At 57.5% G+C, this 19,964-nt stretch overlaps 1 protein-coding gene across 2 annotated transcripts; it reads left to right on the plus strand.

Moving 5' to 3' along the window:
• Positions 1-257: 257 nt before the first annotated feature.
• Positions 258-18,878, plus strand: LOC122486775 (long-chain-fatty-acid--CoA ligase ACSBG2-like). 2 transcript variants are annotated; one of them, XM_043586342.1, is made up of 14 exons: positions 258-395; positions 832-956; positions 1,432-1,655; positions 4,334-4,422; positions 4,965-5,085; positions 9,601-9,681; positions 9,800-9,949; positions 10,069-10,245; positions 12,039-12,220; positions 12,408-12,614; positions 15,935-16,152; positions 16,409-16,548; positions 17,405-17,651; positions 17,975-18,878. In XM_043586342.1, the coding sequence occupies exons 2-14, from the start codon at positions 896-898 to the stop codon at positions 18,061-18,063; spliced, it is 1,986 nt and encodes a 661-aa protein (XP_043442277.1). In that variant the 5' UTR covers positions 258-395; positions 832-895; the 3' UTR covers positions 18,064-18,878. The 2 variants fall into 2 exon arrangements, with proteins under 2 accessions (XP_043442277.1, XP_043442276.1); XM_043586341.1 differs by having other exon boundaries at positions 259-395; positions 12,381-12,614; positions 17,975-18,877.
• Positions 18,879-19,964: the final 1,086 nt, after the last annotated feature.

Here is a 19,964-nt window from a genome sequence, read left to right on the forward strand (position 1 = left end):
CTCAAAGCTGTAACAAAGCCGGGCAGAGACTATAAAGTCCCTCCAGCCGCCAGACTGAAACCCAAGACTTTGCTGCTGCCTCCTCCCTGGGGGCTGTCACCTTGGGAACCACTGGCTGGGGGGGGGGGTGCAGATAGCGAAGGGCTTTCTTGGGTAGACCCCGGTCCCCTAAGACGGGCCTCTGCAAAGCAGCAACAGGCCATGTCGCCATCGAGGGTCCAGGCTACGGAATCCACAGTGATGTCACAAAGGCTGGCCACAGGCGGGAGCATTCTAGATATCCAGTCTAGAGACGGCTGTCCCCCCTGTGGCTACAGCAGAGGAGGGGGTGACCAAAGCTGATAAAAAGAAGCTGGAGACAGAAGTGGGCACTGCCTTCCCGATGACAGAGAAGGGTAAAAATGTGCTGTGGGTGGAAGGGAGGGGTTGGGAGCTGAGATGTTTCAGCTCCTGCCAGGGATGAACCCGTCTGCATACTGGGTGGGGGATGGGCACAGAAGGCACCAGAAAGCAATTTTTTAGTAACACAGCCGGCAAGACCCCATGCCAATTCTGCCCTCACCACCCATCACACTTCATTTCCTTCTACGGCCCCCACTTTTCCTTATACTCCAGCCCTGATGCCCTTCATCACATTACTCTCTTTTCTCAGATTCCTTCTCCCTCTCTTCTTTGGTCACCTCGTACCCCCCCCCCCCCCCCCCCCCGTTTAGAGTAGCCTTGTCCAATCACCCCCGTGACCAGGTGGGACCCCTGTGCCTCCACACAGCTGGACACTCCCAGCCCTCCAACGGACTGTCACTGGGTTTATATGAACGTATGTCTCTTCAGTCCCAGGAGACCAGATGCCTCCCAGACAGTAAGAAGAAGAGGGGCCGAGGGTACTGTGGACACCATGTCCTCGAACAAGCCGAGTCCAAAGGAGAGAGATCACCGAGCAGAAACTAAAGCCAGAGGTGGGGGACTCCCTGGGCCCCGGGTGTGGCGTCCTAGAGGAGGTGGGGTTCCCAGAGAAGCCCCTCGGGGACGGCCAAGGGTGGCTGAGCCAGCGCTGGGATCTTTGAGGTCGTGTGGGGCTGGCCGGGAGCAGAGGAGGGAGGCTGTGAACAAAGGTGGATGCAGTTTGTCATAGGTGCCCGGTCCTTGGTAAGTGCACGGGAGGGTGGCGGGCCCGTCACTGAGCTGCCCGCTTGCTGGCAGGGGGCCCAGTGCATCTGTCTGTCCACCCGCCCCTGCGCCCTTTTCTGCGTCTCCCCATTCACCTCTGTCTTCCTCCCTTGGCGCCTGTGTCTTTCTCCCTCCCGCCGCCCTGCCTCTCGCCCCCGACTCTCCCCTGCGTCCTCCGCCCGCCTGGGCCGCCTTCAGAGCCACGGCCCTGCCCCCTTTCACCTACCTGGGGTCTCCTGGCCCCCGGGCCCCGCCTGCCCACAGGCCCCCGCTACTGGACGTCCAGGCGCAACGGCGAGGTGCACCTGCGGCAGGAGGACGCCTTCGACAGCCAGGCGCCCGTCACCGTGCACGACATGGTCATGAACACGGCCATCAAGTACGCCAACTACATCGCGCTCGGCTCCAAGCACAGGACCGGCTGGCACCTGCTCACCTACATCGAGTACTACGAGGAATGCCGGCGCGCCGCCAAGGCCTTCCTCAAGGTACCACGTGCCCTCCCGCGCCTGCGCACCGCCCGCCTCTGCGCGCTTGCGCACTGCCGCGCCCGCGCCACTGCGCCTGCGCGCCGCTCCTCCTCTGCCTCCCCGCCTGCGGGGCGGGCGCGAATCCTTTCCCCTGGCTCCGCCCTCGTCTGCACGTTCTTGCTCAAATCACTTAACCTCCCTCATCGAGAGGTGTAGCTTCAGTGCCTGTGATCTTTTTCGTTAAACAATGACTTAGGCTACACTTGCGGTGAGCACAGCATCACGTGTAGACTTGCGGAATCACGGTGTTGTGCACGTGAAGCTAATGTAACATTAGGTGTCAGCTGTATTTCAATTAACGTTTTTGAAAAATTACTCATTCTCATCATGCCCTCGTTTCCTCATCTGTAACATGGGGGTTCTGTATCTATATCTATATCTATATCTATATCTATATCTATATCTATATCTATATCTATATCTATATCATCTATATATATCTATATATATCTATGTATATATATATTTATATATATAATATTAAAAATAGGAAAGTTCTATATGGCCATATCCATTTTATACTGTATTTGTATTGAATTTAGTATAAAACTTTGTTATATTAGGATTTTTGTGTGCAAATACATAAAATAAAACATCATAGCATCTCGCACAAAGGTTTGCTACAAGAATTCAGTGAGTGGACACATATCAAATAGCTCCTGGCTCGCATGAAGCATTACTCAGCATTTATTCTTATGGTTGTTACTGTTAATGTGTCTCTTCTCCAATGTCTCCTCTTTTGAGCAAGGTCATCCCTGATCACCCTGGGTCCCCAAACTCACCCCCCCACACACACACTAATCTCTATCACAGCTCCTTTGAAAACTTTCTGCCCAGCTTTCATGGCCACCTGGTAGTATGATTGTATAATTTATTTGTTTAGCTGGTCAGTTATGAGGGCAAGGGGCCAGTCTGCCCCATTCATTGCAGGCCCCCAGAATCTAGAACAGAACCAGCCCCTTGGGTATGTCTTCAATGAATGAATGCCCATCTATCAGATTAGCGAAGAGGATAAGGGACCTCAAGGGACTTCTCCAGTCAATGTAATAAACAAGGATGTGTGAAGTAGACAGTGGTCCAGAGAAAACTAAAGCAGGGAAGGGGGTAGATGAGCTAGGGGTGGGGGTGGAAATTTTAACATATGGTGGCCAGTGAGAGCCTCTCTGAGAGTGATATTTTTGCAAAGACTTAAACAACTTGGTGGGGGGCAGGGAGCCAAGTGAGTATTTGGGGATAAGTGAGTATTTGGGGACAAATGTGCAAAGGCCCTGGGGCAGAACAGTGCCATGCATGTTGACTGAATAGCAAAGAGGCCCATGTGGCTGAAGCAGAATGAGTGGAAAGGAGAGGGAGGTGGTGAGGGCAGGGGGTAACGGGGACACGTCTTGCTGGGTCTTGTGGGGCTTTTGCCAGGAGTGAGGTGGGAGCCATGGAGGGCTGTGAGGGGAGGGATGCGCCCAGAGTTGGTTGCTTACAGGCTGCGTGGAAAAAGAGAGACCCGTGGAGGTTGAGATGAAGACCTTTTGGAGACCTGGGTGGTACCCGGGGAGGGAATAGGAGGTGGTCAGTTTCTGAAGGCAGAGCCAACATCATTTCTTGACGGATTGGGTGTCAGAGAGAATGAAAGGCACTGAGGATAATCAAGATTTCTGGCCAGTGCAAGTTGGAGGGACTGCTACTGACTGAGATTGTGGAGGGCGGGGCCGGCAGAGGGGGTGGGTAACATCAGCAATTTTGTTTGGGCCGTGTTGGGTGTGTCGTGCCTGCCTGACGAGGACACTAGGAGTGGGCAGTGGTGCCCAAGAGTCTGGAGTGGACGGGAACGACCCACCTGGGGATGGCATCACCTGGTCCTGCCAGAACGGGTGAATGTGTATCATCTTGAATGTTTAAGTCAATCCAGATGTCAGCACAAGTGATCATGTGGGCATCCAGAGCTTGAGCCATGCAGATGTTCACCCCAATATTGTATCTAATAAAAGTAGAGGGGAGAAAGGGTCTTACTTAAGTATCAACCAGTAAAGCGGGGTGGGGAGGCAGTCGCTAAATTATGACATTTCTCTACAATACAATATCATAGAGGTGTTATATCTGATGCCATAGAGAAATATTTAAAGGCTGGGGAAATGGGATGCATGGTTTTACGAACAATGGTGGGTTATGATCATATAGGGATAAGTACTGCCCAGATTTTATCAAATATTTATTCATAAAAATGTCGGGGGCGGGCATTTTGTTTGTCTTTTCTCAGTGTTTTTCAGTCTCCATCTATCAACATTTGGGGCTGGATCATTCTTTTGTGGAGGGGTCTGTCCTGTACGTTAGACAATGTTTCTTAGCAACCCCGGTGCCCGCCCACTCCATGTCAGCACCATCCCCTTCCCCAAAAAGGTCTCCAGATGTTGCCCAATGTCACCTGGAAGGCAGAATCATCCATGTTGAGAACCCCTGCTCCACGTGAATATATATGGTAGCTTGTAATGGGGGGGGGGGGGATGGGCTATTCTATTAGCAAACAGAAACACCAATGGTCAACAGAGAAAAGAGAGCCCAAGGTTCTCAGGCTGAGGCTCCTGGGCACGTGGGGGCAAGTGGCCGGTGAGCCCCCTGTGCCTCACAAGGGCCTCCTTTCCCAGCTGGGCCTGGAACGCTTCCACAGCGTGGGGATCATGGGGTTAAACTCCGAGGAGTGGGTCATCGCGAGCATTGGTGCTATCATGGCTGGGTAAGAGGTACCTGGTATCGCCCTGGGGTACACGGAGTCAGGAAGCCATCAGCCCAGCAAAGGCTCTTCCCTCCTCCTCCCACCCACCCCCCTGCTCTTGAATCCATAGGGGTCTCACGGAAGAGTCCCCAGTTCAGGGAGCAAACTAAGGCTCCTGCTTGGTCTGTGCTCAGTGGGATTTGTCAAGGGCCCAGGCCTGGGCACCAGCCAGCTCGCCCTTCCGACACTCTCTACCTGTCGAGCTCAAACACATCCTGTGAAGCCCAGCTCCCATGACCCCTCCTCCAAGAAGCCTCCCTAGGGCTCCCCAGCATTGAGACCTCCCTCTACCTGTCCAGACTGTTGGGGAACCCCTGGAAGGCAGGGTCCAAGCCCAAGCTGTCCCCGAGTCCCACCTTCAAACAAGGCATATTGGGGGTGTCAGGGGATGTGTGCCATACTCTATGCCCCACCCGAGGGACTGTCTCTCCTATGACACAACCGGCCTCCTGGGAGCCCTCCGATTCACCAGTGGGTCCTCACTTCTTGGGTTCTGCTTCCAGAGGCTTCTCCGTTGGCATCTTGTCCACCAACTCTCCAAAAACCTGCCAGGTCATCGCCGAAAGCTCGGAGATGGACATCTTTGTGGTGGATAATGACAGACAGCTGCAGAAAATCATCCAGGTTAGTGACTCGTGCAAAGGCACGAACTTCGCCTAATAAAGAAAAGGAATCCAATGAGCGATGGACCCACCATCCGTGGTCTCTCATGAGATGGGAACCGCGGATTCCACGGATGGATGGGCCCAGGGTCCCTATGGGGTGCCAGGCGAGTGATGTTCTGGCCCAGTGCGGGTTCCGGCGCTAACCCCCAATGCACCCCCAACGGGGACTTACATCTTCCCGCTGCAAAGCAGGCAGATTCCCCTCCTCCCACTTAAAACAAAAATTATTCCGGTAAAATGCACAGAGTGTACAATTTAGCCTCTTAACCCTTTTTAGTGTACGATTCTGTGGCATTTAGTACATTCGTAGTATTGTGGAACCATGACCTCTGTCTGGTTCCAGAACATTCCATCACCTGCAAAGGAAACCCTGTGCCTATTAGTGGGGACTCCTCATTCCCCTGGCCCCAGCCCCTGGCAACCCACTTTCTGTCTCTGTGGACTTGCCTGTTCTGGATGTTTCATTTTATTGGGATGGTACCACAGGTCCTATTTGGGGGGAACTCTGAATTTCCCTGGGTCCGGGACTGATCCGAGTGAGGTGGTTCTGGGCGTGGGCGCGATGGTTCAAAGCAACTCCCTGTGAAATGGGGACGCTAAGAGGACCATGACAAGCAGACAGAGGTAAGTAGGCAAAGACGACCACCATGAAACACCCACGAGGATGACTCAAAACAATTTTTTTTTAATGTTTAACGTTTATTTACATTTGAAAGAGAGAGAGCGGGGGAGAGGCAGAGAGAGAGGGAGACACAGAATCGGAAGCGGGCTCCAGGCTCTATGCTGTCAGCACAGAGCCCGACGCGGGGCCCGAACTCACGAACCGCGAGGTCATGACCTGAGCCGAAGCCGGACGCTCAACCGACCGAGCCACCCAGGCGCCCCAGGATGACTCTGATTTTAAAACGGGTAATACCGAGCGCTGATGAGGACCTTCACTGCAAGAAGGTACCGCCACCCTGGGAAGCGGTTTGACAGTTTCATGTCAGGTTAGATAAACACCTACTATGTGGTGCAGCCCTTTCACCCCCGGATATGCACCCAAGAGCAACGAGAACGGGTGTCTCCACTGCGTGTCAGTGTCTGTGGCTGTTCTGTGCACGGAAATTATTCCTCAATAAATTCCATCCTCTCTCGGTCTTGGTGAGAACGTAAAACGGTGTAGCCACTGTGGGACACAACACGACGTTTCCTCAAAACTTCAGAGTTCCCAGCAATCTCACTGCTGGCTACATACCCAAAAGAAGTGAAGGAAAGATCTCGAAGATTGTTTTTTTTAAGCTTATTTATTCATCTTGTGTGAGAGAGAGAGAGAGAGCAGGGGAGGGGCGGAGAGAGAGGGAGAGAGAGAGTCCCAGGCTGTCAGCACGGAGCCTGACACAGGGCTCGATCCCACAAGCCGTGAGTGAGATCATGACCTGAGCCGACATCAAGAGTCAGACGCTTAACCAACTGAGCCACCCAGGCCCCCCACCCCCCGAAGATATTATTTGCTCGCTCAAGTGCACAGCAGTAGTATTCACAGAAGTCAAAATGTGGAAATAACCCAGTGTCCGCTGACGGATGAATGGACAAACACCATGTGGTTCATCCAAACAATGGAATATTATCCAGCCTTAGGAAGGAAGGAAGGACATTCCTTTTTAAAAACGTTTATTTATTTTTTAAATGTTTACTTTTGAGAGAGAGAGAGAGAGACAGAGGGAGAGTGGGGGAGGGCAGAGAGACAGGGAGACACAGAATCCGAAGCAGGCTCCAGGCTCCGAGCTGTTAGCACAGAACCCGACGCGGGGCTCAAACCCACGAACCCGTGAGATCATGACCCAAGGCGAAGTCGGATGCTTAGCTGTCTGAGCCACTCAGGCGCCCCAGGAAGGGACATTTCTACACCCGCTACAATACGGATGGACCTTGAAGATACTGTGCTCAGTGACAGAAGCCAGACACAGAAGGACACGTCCTGCACGACCCCACTCGCAGGAGGTCCCCGGAGGAGTCCCATCCACAGAGACAGAGAGTAGATGGTGGGAGCCAGGGCTGGGGCAGGGGGGTGAAGAGTCCGTGCTTCATGGGGACAGAGTCTCAGTTTGGGGGAGATGAGAAAGTTTAGGGGTTCTGTTTCACATGAATGCAAATATAATTAACACCACCAACTATATGCTTAAAAGTAGTTAAGGTGTTAAACTTTGTTGTGTATTACTTTTACCACGATTCTAATTTTCTATGTCTATTAAATAAGTAAATAAACCCAAGACAGGGTCTGTGCAGGTGACAAGGTATGTGCGGCCTGGGTCATTCGCCACCTGGAAGGTGAGCCCCTGCGAAGGTGGGGTCGCAAACTCAGATGCTAAGGGGCCAGCGCAAGATGTAAATAGTGAAACTTACACTGCTTGGCTGTCCTCACTGACCGCTGCTCTTTGCCGTTCGTCTTGTTTGAACCTGTTAGAGGGCCACGTCTGGAACAGCAGATGGCTGCTCTGGGTCCTGTACTTTCCCCCCAGGTGATACCTATTTGCTGACATTTCCCACGTTTTCATCTCCAGCTTTCCCAATGGTCGCACTGGGACGCCTAAGAAGCATCTCAGACGCAGCCTATCCAGACCTAACCTCCTGATCTTCCCGCCCACAACCTGCGCTTTCCCTCCGAGTTTCCTGTCTCAGGTGGCGGGTACTTCCTCCCTCCAGATTCCCGGGTCCCCTCTCTCAGAAAATCCTGTTGGCTCTGGGGGATCAGCAGAATGATGGCCGAAGACGTCCACGTCCTAATTCCCGGAGCCTGTGGTCCGGGCACCTCCCGTGGCAAAAAGGCATTTTGCTTTTAGGATTAAGAGTAAGGCCCTTCAGATGGGAGATGATCCTGGATTATCCGGATGGGTCTCTTATAATCACACGAGCCCCTCAAAGCACAGAACTTTCTCCAGCTGGAGACAGGAGACATGAGGCAGAAGGGACGGCAGAGAGATTCAAAGCAGGAAAGGAACGCACCCCACTCTGTTTCTGGCTTTGAAAATGGAGGAAGGGACCACGAGCTAGGGGATATGGCGCTACCTAGAAGCCGAGAATGGCCTTCAGCTGACAGCCAGGAGGGAGACAGGCAGACCTCGGTCCTACATCTGCAAGGAACTGAATTCTGCCAACAGCTCAAATGAACCAGGGTCCCAATGAACAATCCTCCTTGGAGCCTCCAGAAAAGGACCCAGCACCCACACCTGGATTTGGGGACTATGAGACTCTAAGCAGAGACCTGACCAAATCACGCAATATGTCGTACCTTAGTGGCCCCTATCAGCCGTAGGGAATTAATGCAGTCTGCCTTCAAAATGTGCCCAGGACCCCCCAACATCAAAATCAAAACACAACCACCACAACTAAAGTCCCAATTCAAAAACTGGGCCGAGGACTTAAGTACCTCTCTCTAGAGAAGAAACGCAGATGGCCGATGAGCCAGTGAAAAGATGCCCAACACGTAACGTCATCGGGGAAAAACGCAGAGTGAAGCCACGAAACACCACTTTGCGCCCACAAAGCCAGTTATCAGAAAAGCGGAGGAGCATCTGGGTGGGTCAGTCGGTTGAGCGTCCGACTTCGGCTCAGGTCATGATCTCGTGGTTCGTGGGTTTGAGCCCCACGTCGGGCTCTGTGCCGACAGCTCGGAGCCTGGAGCCTGCTTTGGAATCTGTGTCTCCCTCTCTCTCTGCCCCTCCCCTGCTCTCTCTCTCTCTCTCTCTCAAAAAAAAAAAAATAATGAAAACAAGAAATTAAAAAAAGAAAAGCGTGTGACAAGTGTCAGGATGTGGAACAAGCTGGAAAAGTCTGGCGGCTCCTTACAAAGCCAAACGTAGAATGATCCCGTGACCCAGCGATCCTGCTCCCAGGTGTCTCCTCAAGAGAATGGGGCACAAGTGTGCAAACAAAAACCCGTGCACAGACGTCCACAGCAGCCAAAGCATGGGGACGGCCCAGCTGGCCACCACCCCGTGAACGGACAAGCAAACTGCGACCCATCCACACCCTGGAGTGGTCGTTCAGCCGCAAGAGGAGTGAGGCGCTTGCACGTGGATGATCTCGAAGACGTGACGCTTGGGGAAAGCAGCACATAGTGTGGGAATCCATGTGTCGGAAACCTCTGGAACCGGCACGTCCGCAGAGGCAGAGCGGATGCGTGGTTTCCAAGGGCTGGAGGACAGAGGAAGGGAGTCACCGCTGATGGGGCCCGGCTTCCCTTTCGGGGAGATGGAATGTTCTGGAACCGGACGGAGGGCGACGGTCGCATAACGTGAATTTAGCGGTGCTAAGTGCCGCTGCATCGCCCGCTCTGCCATGGTTAAAATGGCAAATTCATGTGCGTTTTGACACAATAAAAGGGAAGGCGGGGAGCGCCCTGGCCGCCCGTGGTAGGAAGCGCTGGGGCTCGGGGCTGAGCTGTCGCCGGCTCTCAAGCCCTGCGCCTGCTGAGCCCCGCGGTATCTGGCAGATCCAGGGCCACTTGAAGCACCTCAAGGCCATCGTCCAGTACAAGGAGGAAATCCGGACCCGGCTGCAGAACCTGTATTCTGTAGGTCCTCACCTGGAGCCGGGGGTGGGGGAGGGGACGGCCCCGGGGGGGGGGGGGTGGAGGTCACAGGCCCCACCCCCCGCCACCCCCGTGAGCCCACGCGGCACCCTCTCCGCAGTGGAGAGGCTTCCTGGACCTGGCAGACGGCGTCTCGGAAGACACGCTAAACCAGGTCATCGACTCCCAAAAGCCCAACCAGTGCTGTGCCCTGCTCTACAGCATGTCGATCGCCGGCCCCCCAAAGCCCGTGATGCTCAGCCACGACAACGTGAGCGGCCCGCCCGGAGCCGGCAGGCTGGGGCTCCCGGCCTCGCGTGGTGGACGAGCGCGTGCCCCTGGGGGTCGCGGGCAGAATGGCCCACGGGAGACGGCTGAGGTGCCTTGCAGATCACGTGGACCACGGAGACCGCTGCCCAGACCCTGTCTTATAAGTGCCCCCCGGAGGAACAGGAGGTCCTGGTGAGCTACCTCCCGCTCAGCTACCTGACGGCCCAGCTCTTCGACGTGTGGGTCTCCATCTCTGTCGCCGGAGCCCTCTACTTTGCCCAGCCGGATGCTCTGAGGGTGAGGCAGAGCTCCTGGGTCCCCTGCCGTGGTGGATGCAGGGGTGGTTGGGGAGGCCGGCCGGGCGGGGGGCGGGCTCACCCCAGCACTGGCATCCCCACCCGGTGCCCCGCCGGTGGCTGTGCCACCTTGGTCCTTCTCCGCCCTGTGCCTCAGTTTCCCCATCTGTAAAGCGAAGGGGGTGAGCGGACAGGAGCTAGTGTCGTGCAGGACGGGGAGCGTGTATCTGGCTCGTCTCGCAGCGAGGAAATTCCCGGTGCAGGAAGCTTAACTGAGCCATTAAAAGCATATCAGTGGAAACCACCCAAGTGCCCATCAACAGATAGATGGATAAAGAAATGAGTTCCATCCGTACAACAGAATGTGACCCAGCCTTAGGAAGGGAGGACTTCCTGCCGCCCGTCACCGTGTGGACGGACCCGGAGGACGCCGTGCGCAGGGACAGGAGCCGGGCACAGAAGGACACGTCCCGCGTGACCCCAGGCACAGGGGGTCCCCAGAGGAGTCCCGTCCACCGAGTCAGAGAGTGGATGGTGGGAGCCAGGGGTGCGGAGTCCGTGCTTCATGGGGACAGAGTCTCAGTCTGGGGAGATGGAAAGTTCTGGAGGCAGGTGGCGGGGGCGGCTGCACGACAGCGTGCATGTGCCTGAGGCCGCTGAGCTGTGCGCTCAGAGGTGGTGAAAATGGTGTTTGGTGAATTTTACTTGCAGTTGAAAAAAAAAAAAAAAAAAGCACACGAGGTCACTGACATTCATCACGAAACGTCAGTCACGGTGGTGCTGACTCTCCGAATGTAGAAAACCACACCATTCCCATCAAGACAGGAATTAGGGGGAAACGAACACTGACATCGTTGCCCGGATCCTTAGGACTCCCTCAGCCAAGGGGCTCGAAGGCTTTTCCTGCGAAGGGCCAGGCAGTGAGTGATCTAGGCTTCCCTACATCGTGTAGGTTCCCAGGGAGAGAACACGTACCTGCAGGCTCCCCGCGGCCCAAACCGGAAAACTTCACGGGCGGCGAAAGTTTCGGTGTCGTGCTTTCGCGCGTCACAAAACAGTTTCCCTCCCGGAACTCTTGAGAGGCCTTTTCATAACGTCAAAGCCATCTCGGCTCTGGGGCTGGCCTCTGCCACCCCTGTCCTGGCCGGTAGAAAGGCCGGCTCGGGCGGGCGCGGTGGGATTTGCCTCGCTTGGTGCAGATTTCACTCGCCAGCGTTCAGGGTCCATGTTTCGGGGGTGGTCTCGCTGCGGGCACCTTTCCCAGGTTACCTGGAAGGAGGTCTGAAAAGAGTGACGAGGGCCGAGTTTGTCCGTCCCCGTGCCCTTACTTCCTCCTGTTCTCTCCTTCCGACCCCCATCCCTCCCTCTGTGTCTCGTCTCGTCTCTCCCTCCCTCCATCTCTGTGGGTCTCTGTATCCGCCCCTTCCCTTCCCGGCTCTTCTCCACGCACCCCTTCACCCCGACTCAGGGGTTCTGGGAGAGGGTGGACAGGACCAGACACAGCCAACGGCGCGCTGAGCCACCTGGGGAAGGACACGGATCCTGCGTGTCCCGCTGATGGGGGCAGTTGGGAGCAGATGGTCCCTGCCATCCCCGCCGGAGCTCTGGCCGCGGCTGTTAACTGCCCCCCTGCCCCACTCACCACACGGCTCCCGGCCGGGGCGGCGGGAAGGACTTCCAGCACCTGGCCCTGCCGCGGGGCGGGGGGGGGGGAGGGCGGCCGAGGGCCCAGGGTGCCCGTGGCGGGGGGAGGGGGGGGGCTTGGCGGGGTGCCCACTGTGCCCTGTGGTGCAGGGCTCCCTGATAGACACGCTGCGGGAGGTCAAGCCCACCATGTTCTACGGCGTCCCGTGGGTCTGGGACAGATTGCTGGACAGCCTGAAGACCAGCCAGCTGGCCTCCACCCCGTTCCGGAGGAGGCTCGACAAGTGGGCCATGTGTCTGGGGCTGAGGACCAACAAAAGGCGGATGTTGGGGTGAGGCTGGGTCTCAGGGCCGCCCGGGGTGGGGGGGTGGGTAGGGGTGGGGGGTGTCTGCATCGGTGCAGGGTGGCGGTGGTGGGGAGGGGTGGGGCGCGTCGGGGCCGGGGTGGAGTCTGGAGGCCCAGCTCTGCTCCCCCTGCGTCTGCTCCTCCAGGCAGACCCGCCCCCCCCTGTGCTTCAGCCTGGCCAAGAGGCTGACCTTCAGCCAAGCACGGAGGTTCCTGGGCCTGCAGCGTTGTCGCCAGTACTTCAACCTGGGCACGGGGCTCTCCGGAGCCACCACGGAGTACTTCCTCAGCCTCAACATGCCCATCTGTGAGCTCTACGGCCTGTCCGAGAGCACGGGCGTCCACACGCTGTCCAGGCAGGAGGGCTTCCGGCTGCTGAGGTGGGTGTGGGTGGGGGGGCGGGCGGGGCTGGCCTTGAACCCCCTTCCCCCACCGCCGCTCGCTCCCGGACCAGGTGGGTGCCCGCTGCCACCCGGCCCTGTCCCCCCGCAACGCAGACCCAAAGGCCGATGAGCGAAAAAGCAGGTGCACCCAGGCGTGGCATGACCTGGAGCCCTTCCGATTTGTTTTTTTGTTGTGTAATTCGCAAACCATCATTTTTACTAATGGCCGATTATTTCTGCCCCCCTGGCACCTTGGGAGAGAACGCATTCACTGCTGTTGTAAAGGCTGCAACAAACGTTATTTCCTGGTCCCCGGGGGTGGGGGTGGGGGCGGGGGCGGCGGGTGGGAATTTAGGGGCGCTGCTTTGTAGCTGTGTGGTTCTGGGTCCCTGACGAGGTCGAGCTGCTGGCCCCCCAGTTCCTCAGTTGGGGGGTCCTCCCACCACGGCATCCGCTCCCCCCATAGAGAGCAAGGTGGACGCCACCCTCTCCTTTGGGACAGCAAATAAATGTACGGGACACCCGGGGACGTTTGAACCTTCAGATAAACAACACCTTTCGGATTATTTTAAAGTGTCGGTATAGCCCCCTACAATATCTAGGACGTCTTGTACTAACCCCAAAACTTGTAATTGAGAGCGCCGAATCCTAACCCCTAGACCACCAGGGAGCGACCGAACTTGTAATTGAAACAGACGTCTTCCGAGGCACCTCCCATTTGATCTGGCAACCGTGTCACGGCCTCACCTCAGAAGTGGCCCTTCGTTATTTCTGCCACTTCTGACGGCTCGTGCAGATAGATCAGCCCCATCCAGGGTGGGAGGGGGCCGCACAAGGATGTGGATTCTGGGTGGGCAAAGGGATCTTTGGGAGCCACGCAGGAGGCCGGCTACTGCAGCCTCCGATCTAGTTGGGGGGTCCCCCGCAGGCTTCCCGGAGGATTCGTGCCGAGTTGAAAGAAGAACGGGACAGAACAGGCGACCGGGGCGAGAGTCATGGCCCCTCTGGTGCGCCGGCTTTCTCTCCTGTCCTGGATCTTCCTCACCTGGGGCTCACCTCTCCAACGGGGACAGGGGCAGATTTTACGCAGTACGACCGCGGCCGCGAGGAGGGTCCAGTACGATCGGACCTCCATTTCCCTTTGGGCCGAGGGGACCGGACATCTTAGAGTCTGTGGGGTAGGGGAGGCTGGTGGGGGCTTGAGTGGTCTGGGAAATGGCAGTCGCACACACACAAAAAGCAGGAAGGGAGGGGGTTCAGTAACTCATCCGGGTGTCCGCAGACCGGTGCCGCTCTAGAGAGAAAGAAACTCCTCGCGCGTTTCTGGAAGGAGGCGACGGTGTAGGTCAGTGCCAGCCGCCCCTCCGCGGTGGGGCCCGTTACCTCCCACAAGAGCTGGAGGAGAGAGCCAGAGTTTATCTCCCGAATGTTTGCATTTCAAAGGGAGGAGACCGTTCTGGGGAGTAGATTTGCATCTCAAAGGGCGGAGAAAGGACTTATCCGCCAGCTTTTTAAAGGAGCTAGTCTACGGGGGGGGGGGGGGGGGGGGGGGGGGGGGGGGGGGGGGGGGGGGTGTTTAAGCGGCCATCTGGGAAATTCTCCTGGCAGCTCGGGGTTTTCTCAGGCAGGAATGCGGGGGGGTGGGGGGATGGAGTCATCCTGGGGATGTGGCCCGCGCTTTCAGAAACGCGAATATGTTCGCAGGTCTTTCTGTGTGGGAGTGGATGCAATCGTTTGAGCACAGAGCCTGCGGCTCTTAGACGTCAAGGCTAGGACCCAGCGAGAAGAGGGCTCAGAGGAGCCCAACCAGAATTTGGTCTGGGAGAGACTCACTATCCTTAGTGCGCCTTGGCTTTGGGGGAGGTGGGATCAACTTTCAGCAGAGACAGGACAAAGAGCCAATCACAAAGCGCTTACTCACCTCGACCCCCGAACCCAGAGAGGCAGGGCAGAAAGGGGGTCAGGCAGGGAGGCTGAAGGAAGGAGAGGTTACTCGGCCGCTGGGAGGTGGTTTTGGGAGTTTCTGGTCCGGGCCCCAGCGGTGCTTCCTAGGTGGCTGCTTGGCCTGTGTCACACCCCTAGGGTTACAGCGGGGACAACCAGGCGTCACAGAATCCCTCCCACGCGGGGTGTGGGGCTTGCAATCTAGGCAGCCAGAGACAGCCCTTGGTCCTTCCAGATCACTCCACACAAGCCGTAAAGCGGCCCGCGGTAAGTGGTGTTCGCAGACGTGAAGTCACAACAGGGGCCGCTCACTGAGGGCTCTCAGTTTCCATTCATTCCTTTTGGGCAGTTTGCGCATTCAGGGAGCGTCTGAACGTGAACTAGGAGCTCGTGCTGCCCTGGGGGCTGGGCGTCGGCCCTCATGGGGTGTGTCTTAGCTCGGGGCTGGCGTAACGGAGCGCCCCAGACCGGAGGGGTGCGGGGCTTAAACTGCAGAGATTTACTCTCAGTTCTGGAGGCTGCGAGCCCAGGATCAAGGTGCCGTGGATTCGGTTCTGGGGGAGGGTCTGTCTCTGGCTTGGGGACGGCCGTCTCCTCTCCGTGTCTTTGCGCGGTGGGAGAGGCCTAGCAAGCTCACTCTGGTGTCTCTTCGTGAAGGACATCAGACTCATCACGAAGGCCCCACCCTCAGGGCCTCATCTAAACCTAATCGCCTCCAAATACCACCCCGTTGGGGGTTAGGGATTTGAGGGTGACACAATTCAGTCCGGGCAGGGTGCATCCTGGGTGTTGGCTGGGCCAGCCTGGAGGCCCTGCCCTGAGTCTCCAGACAGCCTGGGGGAAGCAGGGCAAGGACGGGGGTCTAGGTGCCACGACAGGAACCCTCGAACTTTGAGAGGCGAAGCAAAAGCATCTTCCCCCGGCCCCATTTCCAAGGAGATAAGCAGGTGGTAAGCTGCCTCGTTCTCGCCTGGATCATGGCTTCCTCTCCCTCCCAGATACCTTTCACAGCAACCAATTCCACCCAGATGGTGTCTTGAGTTTACCTGTCCCTTGCCTTGTCCCCCGTACTTACCTGTGGGTTCCCCAGGGGCCGGGGGCCGGGTGTCATGCGTCCACGTGCCCTGCAAGCTTGGCTCTGAGTCAGGGTGGGCCAAGCCTTCCCTCTCTGGGGGACCGCACCCTGTTTCCCTTCTCCATCTGTCCCCTGCTTTGGATCTATGGGACTCTAGCAGCCAGGCAGGCAGAAGAGGCCTGGGATCTGACACCTGTGTGCCTGGGGGCAGAGGGGCAGCGAGCAGGGGGCACCCCTAAGCCAGTGGGGATCTGCACCTGGTGTCTATAATCACCCCCTCCCTGCCCACTGTCCCCAGCTGTGGGAAGTCCCTCCCCAGCACCCGCACCAAGACCCAGAAAGAAGATGGGGATGGCATTGGGGACATCCACATTTGGGGCCGGAACATCTTCATGGGGTACCTCGACGATGAGGAGAAAACCCAGGAGAAGATTGATCTCCATGGCTGGCTGCGCACGGGGGACCTGGGCTTTTTGGACGATGACGAATTCCTCTACGTCACGGGCAACGAAAGGGGTGAGCAAGACCAGGCTGCAGGGTGCTCTCTGCCTCTGACCAGGCCCCACGGGGCTGCTGCGGACGGTGGTGCAGGTTGCACACAGCACGATGATGAGGGACAACTGAAGTCCAGCTTGGAGGAACGGGCACCCTTTGTATGCTGTCTATCTCTATCTCCGTTGTTTCTGAGCATCCAGGGGTGGTTCTGGGCTCCAGGACAGCTGACTTGATGTAGCTTTTCAGGACCACAACCCTCCTCTCTCTCCGCCTGCAGATCTCATCACCCTCAGTTCAGGTGAGAAGATCAACCCGAACCCCATCGAGGAGCGGGTGAAGAGGCACATTCCCATTGTCCGTTACGTCGTGCTGGTGGGCCAGGACGCCCCATACCTCTGTGCCCTGCTCACGCTCAAGGTACCTCAGCTGGTTTTGAGCCTCATGGCAAATCTGGGCTGTTGGCTGGATGGGGGCTGCCATCCTGGTTTCAAGATGGGGAGACTGGGGCGCCTGGGGGGGGGTTCAGTCGGTGAAGCGTCTGACTCTTGGTTTCCGTTCAGGTTTGTGAGTTCGAGCTCTGCATCAGGCTCTGTGCTGACAGTGCGGAGCCTGCTTGGGATTCTCTCTCTCTCCCTCTCTCTCTCTCTGCCCCTCCCCTACCCATGACTGTGCACTCTCTCTCAAAATAAACTTAAAAAAAAAGTGGGGGGAGGGCACCTGCCTGGCTCCGTCGATTGAGCATCTGACTTCGGCTCAGGTCATGATCTCACGGTTCGTGGGTCCAAGCCCCGCCTCGGGCTCTGTGCTGACAGCTCGGAGCCTGGAGCCTGTTTCGGATTCTGTGTCTCCTTCTCTCTCTCTGCCTCTCCCCCACTCACACTCTGTCTCTGTCTCTCTCAAAAATAAATAAACATAAAAAATTAAAAAAAAAAAAAGATGGGGAGACCGAGGCTGGGAGAGGAGAGGCAGTGGGTTGGTTGCTCAGCGCCAGCTCCCCATGTCGTGGGCCTGGGGCATTGGCTGTGCCCGTAGGGGAGAAGCTCCTGGCCTGTTTCCAGAAAAATGGCAGAGGGACTTGAGCCCGGCCCACCAGCCCCCAGGAAGCGGGGAAGTGCTGGGCAGGTCCCCCAGGCTGAGCCCGCTTCCTCATTTGTACAATGGGGGTGGGGACCTGGCCCTCCCAGGGTCGGGAGCACGAGTGCGAGCCCCGGCACGGGGAGCCGGGCTCGGGGGCCGCGTGAGAGCCACCTGACCCGCCTTCCCCGAACGACAGTGCCAGGTCAACACGGACACGGGGGAGCCTCGGAACGCACTGACCAGCGAGGCGGTCGCTTTCTGCCGGCAGCTCAAGAGCCAGTCCACCAGGCTGTCGGACATCGTCTGTGACAGAGACCCGGTGGTCACAGAGTTCATCAGTCAGGGGATCGATGCTGCCAACGCAGAGGTCACCTCCAACAGCGCCAAGATCGTCAAGTGGACCATCCTTGAGACGGACTTCTCCATGGCCGGAGGGGAGCTGGGTGAGTGGGCACGGGCTGGGGAAGGGGTCCGGGCGCGGTCGCTCACACCCAAGGCCCTGGGGTGCTCATCAAAACGCCACCATCTCCTGGGCTGGGATCCCTGGCGCCTGCATTTTTAACCAGCGCCTCCGAGGAATCTGGCAGGCGGTCGCCCACGGTGGTCCCCAGACCACCAGGCATTCGGAGACAGGCCTCTCGGACCTCTCTTCCCTGGGCCCCTCAATCCAGTCACCCCTCTGCGTCCTTAGGACAGATCTGGCTCACCGACACCTCATCCTGCAGTGGGGGGTGGAGGCCCCGCCTTGGACGTGATTCTGTTTCAGGGGCAACCGCCAAACTGAAGAGGGCCAACGTGGGCAAGATGTACCAGTCTGAGATTGAAAGCTTTTACTCGGAGAAGGATGAATACTAGCAGTGGGGGGGGGGGGGGCGGTGGGGGGGGGGGCTTCCTGCTGCCTCAGGAGATCCCTGCCGTGGGCCTCCTCCGTCCCCCAATGGATGATCACAGAGCCGCCTTCCAGTGGGAGGGAAGCCCCCATTTTCGCTAAGCCACCCCTCTGGGGCAGTGTTTCAGATTCAAAGGTAAAGGGACAATAAAAATGGTTTCGCCAAAGCAGTGGTGTTTACCCGGGGTGGTCCTGCACCCCCAGAACATGTGTGGCGACGTCTAGGGGACATTTTGGGTTTGTCCCAACTAGGCAGGCAGGTGCTAGGGGCGCTCGGTGGGGGGAGGCCAGTCAGGGCTGTTGCCCCACAACCCATAGTGCACAGGGGAGCCCCCCACACCAGGAAAAACTGCCTGGCCACAAAAGGTCAGTTGTGCCTAGGTAGGTGAGGGGCTGTGAACAGAAGGCTCTGGAAAAGTCAAAAACAGGGCTGATGAAGCTCCTAGGTTTCTTTCTCCACTTTGAGAATCTGCACCGTCTACCTGAGAAGCCGATCCCGCTGCACCGCCCGGTAAACCTCTCGAGAGCCGGTGCGGGAACATCCCACCCCCCAGCCCCCCACCGCTGTTTGCAGTCACCTAGTCACCTGGAGAGAACGGCTGAGGCCTCGCCGGGAACCCACCAAACGCCAGGGCAACACGCGTTCGACAGTTACGGTTGCAACCAAAATGCTAACAGGAAACTTCAGAACAGCAAGATAAAGAAAACGCTCTGAAGCTCATGCTTAGTTCCGTGAGGAAAGCGAGCATGCAAGCCTGTGCGGGGAAACTCTGAAAAGGGAAGACTAATTAACGAAGCGGGGGGGGGGGGGTGCTAGTCCTACCAGAGAATAAATAAATTACAAAGGAGCCGTAATTAAAAGCTCAGGGATGGGTCGTAACTGACATCTGCAGAGGAGGGGAAGCCCAGCGCAGACAGAAACGCGTGCAGGGGCGGAGGAATGCACCAGAAGCGGCGTTTCTGGCAGGTGCAGGTGAAGGAAGCGCCGTCAGTCCGCCGCTGGGGACGGAGCGCCTCGCATCACTTCCGGGGCCCTCCCTCATGGTGAAACGAATTCCAGATGGGACAAACTGAAGGGTGAAGGACGGAGGGAGGGAGGGAGGGAAAGGGGGAAAGACATTAAGTCGCTGGAAGAAACCAGGGGAGAGCGAAGACTTGTACCCTCCCCAGGGAATAACCACCCCGAAGCCACGGGGGGGGGGGGGGGGGGGGGGGGGGGGAAGCTTGACGTAAACGCAAGGCGTGGGCGTGGCAGGGACGCCGCGCGCCAGGCGTAGGGGCAAGCGGTGGGCGGGGGGGACAGAACGCGCTGCCGAGAGCTAGTGTCGTGCTCCACGAGGGGCTCCCAGAAATGACTCGCAGACACACAAGCACGCAGGTGCCTACGCACGACGCCGGCAGAAGGCGGGGGGTGGGCGAGGCGGGTGCCCCGGGAGGCTGGAGACCCGGTGGCACCCGTGCACGGGGGGTGGGGGGGGGTGGGGGGGGGTGGCTGACTATGCGCAGTCACGGCAGGGGACCGGCGAAGGCCGGCCAAATGAAGGAATGCTCAGATACCCTGGGGGAAAAGCGTGCGGGTGTAGGAGTTCTGTCTTGGTCGTGAGCGGACGATGGCTCTCCAGGGACACGTAAGAAAGTGGACACGGAAAAGCCAGGGATGAGGGTCACTGCTCACCGTGCACGTGCCCTTGGAGCCTTCGGACTGGTCTTGAGTTTGCATCACTAAAATACAAACTTAAAATGTAGGATTTGAAAATATCCAAGGCAAGAGCTTTTAAAAGGGACAAAGGTGTCATACTGATTGATGAAAGAAACACATCACGGCGCGCCTGGGTGGCTCAGTCGGTTGAGCGTCTGGCTCTGCATT

The sequence above is a fragment of the Prionailurus bengalensis genome, chromosome A2 (assembly GCF_016509475.1).
Source record: "Prionailurus bengalensis isolate Pbe53 chromosome A2, Fcat_Pben_1.1_paternal_pri, whole genome shotgun sequence".
In the NCBI taxonomy this organism is placed as follows: Eukaryota; Metazoa; Chordata; class Mammalia; order Carnivora; family Felidae; genus Prionailurus; species Prionailurus bengalensis.